Raw genomic sequence first — 6944 nt, 5'->3', positions numbered from 1 at the left:
AAAGCAACACCTGTTAAGTGCAACAAAGCAATAAAACGAGTTATGCCCGTAAATGTAAATTAAAATGCAACTGAAGGCTCAACCTAGGTCTGTTTGTCTTCAAGCACATCTGCTTAAATATAGCACTTAATACCTGCAAGAAAACTATCCAATTTTTGTTAATTTTCAGTCTCCTCTCCCTAGAATTTAAGCTCCATGAGCATAGGGGCCATAACTGTCTTGTTCACTGTTGCATCCCCAAAGCCTAAGAACAGTGCCTGGCATATAGGAGGCATGCAAATAAGTATTTGTTGCGTTAATGCACAAACTGGTGCGTGAAACGGGACAGTAAGACGGAGAAAATAACTGAGTGGTTCTGGGGGTTCAGGCAAGTCTTCAGGAAAGCTCAAATGGTGAACTGGGGTATAAAATCCCGGCCACGTTTTTCAGCTTTGGACCTCCCGCACCACCTGCTCTTACTCAAGCTCATACACATGCTCACAGCCACGAAGCTCTTCAATTCCCCGCTAGGAGGAGTCACACCTTCCGACCCGGAAACCCTCCTACGCACGCTCTCCTCTATTTCTCCTTCCCCCCCCTCTCCCCGCCAGGGTTCCGGCGGCCTTTAATTCTCAGTGCTCACCGGGAATAGTAGTCTTCCGGTCGGAGCCTGTAGCGCTTTATCCATTTCTAGAACTACGCTTCCCAGAGAGCCTCGCGGCAGCGGGAGGCTGTGTCACCTGATCCCGGCTCGGAGGGACAATGGCGGCGCCCGTGCTGTGCCGTTTATGCCCTGGAAGGCGTTGGTCTTTAGCCTATATTAACCGCGGTTCTCGCCACGAAACAGGGACACCGACTGGGTCCAGGTCCAGCGGGAAAAGGGGACAGAGCTCAGGGGTTCAGCAGCCCCTCATCACGGCCGAGAAGCCGAGGAAAGGGTATACTACTATTTCATACCATTACTCCCCACGGAAGTGTGAGGCGGAACAGCGGCGGGACTGGGGAGATGGATGATGGCCGCTACAGCCCAACCTTCAGTTTAGACGTTTTGATGAGGGGGAGGTTGTTGGGCTGTAACTTGCAGCCCTGAAAGCACAAAACAGGTGGCCCTCTGTCAGCCCCGGCCTCACACATAAACCACGCTTCTCAAGTAGCGATATTGGGAAATTCGCAAGTATAAAGTCGCAGGTGTTTTCTTGAAAGCCACATAGTCAAGAGAGTGGTTTCAGTCACCTACTGATAGCACCAGCAATGGGGTTGGTGAAACTAGAAGCCGGATCTTATGTAGCTGACGTTTATTTAGCGCTCCAACGGGCCAGCAGTGCTCTAAAGGTAGAAAGGGAAGACTTGACCTACCAGTTATGAATAGTGGTGGTGTAATGTCAGCAGTCAGAAAACACCACCTATTTGTGGAGGCATCTCATGTCGAACCTTTGTAGCTGGACCCAAGAGGATGCAGCCAATACAAGAAATCGTCCCTCTGGTTGTGTAGACGGTTTTGCTTATTTTGTTAGATAGCCTCTGAACAGCTGCTTACACTTCACTATATAAAACTTTAGTTTGTTTCTAAATACACTTGTCCAATATTCTGTTTATCCTTTCACATAGTTAGGTTGGCATTACTTTTGCTTTTCAGTTGGAGGGAGAGAGGGAAAATGCCCAGAAGTATTCAGTTTCTATTTTCATAAATTAGATCGTCTCACTGTGAATGGAAAGGTTTTTTTTTTCCTCCCATGTAATGCAACTGCAAAAATACTTTGGATAATGTTTTCGTGAATGCCAAATTCCTAATGATCTCTTCATTTAATTCCTTTAAATTACAAGCTGTGCTTCCAAACTTTAAAAAGGAGGAATTAATCTCAATACTATAAACATAGAACATCATGTGTTGAAATGATTGAAACAAAATCCAATACATGTAAACAAAAATCTAGATAATATAGAAAGTTGCTTGGAAGAACAGTAGGATAGGAACAAACAAAATATGGAGAAAGTATGTGTAAACAGGCCGTTTACAAATTGCCTGGGATATATAAGTTTCAGAGGGACACTTATAAGAACCTGGAGACACTTGTGTATGGAATGTTCATAGAGACCCAATAGAGTAGAAGTGGCCAGAGAAGAAAGATTATTATAGTGTTTAATAGCTTCTTAGATTTGATAGTGATCAAGCATAAACAAAGGAATCTGAAACTAGATCTCCGGACTTGAAAGTGATTTTGGGGACCAAAAAAATGCCACATCTGATGGTTTAATGGTTTTCTTTGCACAGAGTTTGCGGAAGAGTATCATTTAGTAGTGATCAATTGTATCTGTCACTCCGGTCATTTTACCCATTGTTATCAAATGAATTCAAAATATGACAGAGTTTCCCTTCCTTTTCAAATAATGAAATGTGCAACTATTTATCATTATTTCTAGTAGTAGAATATTGATGTTATATGAATTCTGAAAATGTTCGCAAGATCAGCTTTCTTCATTTGCTGAACTAATCGATGAAAGACAGTTAATTTAGAAAAGGCTGCTTTTCACTGGTCAGCCAAGCAGTTGCCACCTGATAGCCAAATTGTTCCTTTCTCTATCACCTCCCTGTTTGTACAGTGAAATCTCCTTATGTGATGTTGTAATTGAATTTTATTTTACCGGTCTTGTAAGTGTTCATTGTGAGTTGCTTTTGATTTAGTCACTAATACAATATGACACATTTTTTAATGGAAGGATGTAACATTTTAATGAGTTAAAAACACAAATAGGAAATTAACATTTGTGGTTTAGGCTCATAGAAATTTATGTATATGCACAGGTCTAACTACTTCTTAACCATTGTATCTTTCTTTAGTGAACATGAATGGGCAGCTGTAGTAGGTTTGGAAATTCATGCCCAGATTTCCTCCAACTCTAAACTTTTCTCTGGATCTCAAGTGCACTTTGCAGCACCTCCAAATTCTTTGGTGTCTTTTTTTGATGCATCTCTGCCTGGAACTTTGCCGGTAAGGTTTTTATTTCATCCTATTCTTGTTAGAAAATATTTGTTTTATTGAACATAGATAATGATTTCCTTATTTTATTATCTTGGCACAACTCTTAGGAAATACTTGTTAAGGGACTTTTAGATGAAGTGGGGTGGACTAAATGTTTTCTAAAGACCCGTCTCTGTAATTCTGTTTCTAAGCCTAAATGTCATCTGATTGGTCATACATTTGTTTACTCATTTCACACACATTATAGACTGTCTATTAATACCAGACACTGTGATATAAACTGGAAAATAAAGATGGGTGATGATCCTTGCCTTTGGGTTCACAGACTGGTGGGGGAGATGTGTCTTATAAACAGAGCGCTGTGTGATTACTCCTGTGAAGGTAATATGCAGAGCATGGTTCTGGAACCCAGAGGAGGAACACCTCATTCAGTAAGAGAAGGACTATTGTGAGAAATTGGGGTAGGGATGTGGTTGGTTCAGAGAGGGTTGTTGGAAGAGGGAGGGTTTGAGCTGTCTGAGAAGCCAGGTGGAAGTTAGGCAGATACATGAAGGAGGAAGAGTCCAGTCAAAGGAAGCAGCATATGTCACATGATATACAGTGTAAGGTCAATAATGATTGTGGTTATTGAAAGTTAAGAAGTAGTCAAAATGGAGAAAAAAGTCAATCAAAATATGCATTAACTAGTCATTTATCTACTCATTTTCACTTAAACCCAAGGAATGACTGGTCCAGTGTATTCATCGGAAATATTTTTTTATTATATATTTTCCTTTAGTTGGCGGAGTTTTGAAAAAANAACTTGAACCCCAAGCCTGCCTGAGAGCAGACTTATGACAGTCAGTTCTCAGAGCTGACTTTTTTGTTTTGTTTTCACCTAAAGTCTGGGCTGAGACTTGATTAAGATTGAATCCTTACAGAATGCGGCCATGTAGCTGGGGCTGCGGCCAAGGCTGTAAATGCGGATGACTCACAGACTCCGAATGGGCCAACAGAGGCATCTTTCCACCTCTCTCTGGCATCCTCTGCTGTATCACTAAGATGGCCTTCCCTTCTAATTGCGGTTCTTCTTTGTTGTTTTGTGTATATTGCAGTTCTGCACACCACTTGAGGCTGACCACTGTATACATCCCAGCTCATTTTATCTGTCCTCTTGTGACAGGCACAGATCAAATGATTGCGCTCCTTCCAAATTTTCCCCGAGTTGTGCAGGGTTGCACACTCTAACCCATTGCCTTTAAAACTATCATTTCCAAAAAAAAAATATTTTTAATGAATCATTCCCTTCCCTCTGTGTGGCAATGATGATGCCATCTCGTTACTGTCAGGGAGCACTAAAAAGCAATAGACTAGAATTAAGCAGAGCAGCTGGCTGTGGGGGGAGGAACCCAGGGGGAGCCTCAGGGACCTGGTCTGGCCGCCTTTCCCCGTGACTCCCCTGGGCCTGCAGAGCATCTCTCTGACCTGGCCCTGCACGCCTTTCCTGGTAAGAGAATGTTTCTAGGCAGCATGCTCATCTCCCTAGAGACTCACTCCTGAGGAAGATACCTTCAGTATTGTGTTTGGAAAGGGTTTTTCTCACATTTCCTCATCCCTCATGCAGGTTTGTTTTCCCCTCAAAATAATGTGCTTGTTTGGGAGACAGCTCAATAGCAACGGGCCCATGTTTGAGGAGATAGTGCTATACTTAGAATTCTTAACTGTTTAAATGAATTTGATACATTACTGCACCTAAAATTCTCTAAGTCTAGAAAGTGAGGTGGGACTGTGTATAAAATAAAATATAAACATATTACCATAGATGCCCAGGAGGATGGAAGCTTAGGGGTCTCTTTTGTTGATAGAAATATGTAGTGAGTTAAGAAATATGTTGTAATTAGTTAAGAAAATTCCCTAACAGTATTCTGTGACACTGTTTTGTCTCTGACATTCCGGCAACTCATACAGGCTTTGTTGGGGTGATTTATACTAGAAGCCTCTAATAAAAATGCAGCCTGAAATCGTGCAGCTGGGTACCATTCATTTTTCTTTCACGGACAGTTTCCGAACTTCAAAAACTTCAGCAGACCTGTAAAAGCACTTCCCTCACAGGAAATGTATGCCTGGCCATGGCAGCTGGCCCTCCTGGGTTTCTTCTGCTTTGTGGAGGCATTGCTGAGGTTCTGGGGGTTCCTAGATTGGTTTTCTGAGGACTAGAAAAGAGTTTCCAGGAAGATATTGTGCAGTTTTAGGGAGTCAATAAAAATCATACTTCCTTCCCCTCTTGAGCCAGAACCAATTGAGAAATCAGCATAGAAGTCAGACAGACGGAGATGAACGTATCTGCTTTATTACCGATAATAGCTTGATTGAAAAGTGTAACTTGATACATAACAAATGGCTTCTAGTACTTTCTACCTGAGTTGATCTCAGCTCCCCAAAGCTGTAGGCCTTCCACTTGGAGAAAGCTTGTCATGTGGCCAGAGTAGAGCAGAATACACCAGCTCTGTGAGCATGCTGATCAAAAAGCACTCACGTAGGCTGTGTTCTGAGAATTTATACTAGAGGCCTACGGTAAACAATGCTCAGCCGGAAGGGGCTGATTCCTATGTGCTTATTCCTTTTCCCAAAGTTACCAGTCAGAAAATTCACTCCTCTCTGGGGGACAAGAGAATTTGGCATCAAGAGCAAAATCCAGCCACATGGAAACATGGGGGCAGGAGAATGGAGGGTGCGCAGTTGGTACTCTTTTGAGTGGGTTCTGTGGAATTCTTTCTCCACACCACAAGTATATACACTTGCCATCTGAGGCCATTGGGGTGGGCCTTTCTCACTTGGTCATTTTCCTGTGTATTTTCAGCTTCACATTTAGTATCGTGGCGGGGAGGAGTTGGCTATTCTCTTCACTGCAGCATCTTGGGGAATTTTTTTCCTTAGCTCCTTTTACAATCTTGGCAGGGTTAGAATGTCATTTTGCCATTGGCATCCGAGAGATGATGCACGTAGGCTTGGTGATGTTGGCAAGTGAGTGTAGCCAAGCTGGGCTCCTGTAAGGAGCAGTCTGTTCCTCGTGGCGCGAGGTCCTTGCCAGAGAACCCCATGTTTCCTGCCTTCCACCACTGGTTGCATCCTTATTATAAGGCCTGAATCTGGGGCCAGGAGTGAGAGTGGGAATCAAAAACCAGCAGTGCTCCCAGGAGCCTTTCAAGTATTCTAATCCAAATTTCGATGCATGAGTCTCCTTTCACAAGTCTAAAAGCAAGAAGCGTAATCAATCAAGGGTCTTTGTCATGCTCTGCAGCGTTCTTAGGAGATGCAGACAGACAGTAATAGGGGATTGTCGATAGTGTCTTCAATTTTCTGTGAAGTTTGCCGACTCATAGGCCACCCCAGTGAGCAAGGCCAGGGGCTCCGGCCCCAATTGATAGGAAAAGAAACCAAGAGCCTTATCGACTTGCCCAAGGACACAGGGAGGTCAGGGCCCCGTTAAAACAAGGAGCGAGAGTTGCCTGGTTCCGATTCTCAGCATAAAGCACCAGCCTGCACTCCCCTCTGCAGTGTGTGCTAATTGTTCATTTCCGACAGAACACAGCAGGTAATTTTTCCTTCTGAGCTGGTTGTAAACATTTAAGATACCCGCAGTCACTTATAACCTTTGTTTACTTATCACCGCCAGCTAGCTACCTTATTTATCTTATTGCTTTTCTCTTCCATTTTCACATCTATGCAGAGAACTTAAATGTAAATGAAATCACTTTGTAAGCTCTCTAGTGGCATGTGAATGTTATTTGATATTATTATGATAGTCATATTCTTCATTTTGCATCATTAAGATAGAATTACAGATACTTCCATTTCATAGTGGCCAAAGGGTTGGGCAGGGAGTATTACTTGGGTAACTAACACTCACCTGAAATAACTTAAAATGGCACATGGCACAACAGCATGAGTAACAGTTAACATGAAGCTCTCATGGATGTCTTTCATAGAAGCACAAATTGAGAA

The 6944-nt window shown here is 42.7% G+C and overlaps 1 protein-coding gene across 4 annotated transcripts in view; it reads left to right on the top strand.

Moving 5' to 3' along the window:
• Nucleotides 1-711: 711 nt before the first annotated feature.
• Nucleotides 712-6944, top strand: part of GATB (glutamyl-tRNA amidotransferase subunit B) — a 67834-nt gene continuing 61601 nt past the window's right edge. For all 4 annotated transcript variants that reach the window (XM_019641196.1, XM_019641197.1, XM_019641195.1 and 1 more), the window contains exons 1-2: nucleotides 712-917; nucleotides 2819-2969. In XM_019641196.1, the coding sequence (XP_019496741.1) occupies nucleotides 742-917; nucleotides 2819-2969 (327 nt within the window). In that variant the 5' untranslated portion in view covers nucleotides 712-741. The remainder of the gene's footprint in view (nucleotides 918-2818; nucleotides 2970-6944) is intronic.

Source organism: Hipposideros armiger, unplaced genomic scaffold, assembly GCF_001890085.2.
Source record: "Hipposideros armiger isolate ML-2016 unplaced genomic scaffold, ASM189008v1 scaffold_58, whole genome shotgun sequence".
Taxonomy (NCBI): Eukaryota; Metazoa; Chordata; class Mammalia; order Chiroptera; family Hipposideridae; genus Hipposideros; species Hipposideros armiger.
This window is presented reverse-complemented; position numbering and strand designations above follow the sequence as displayed.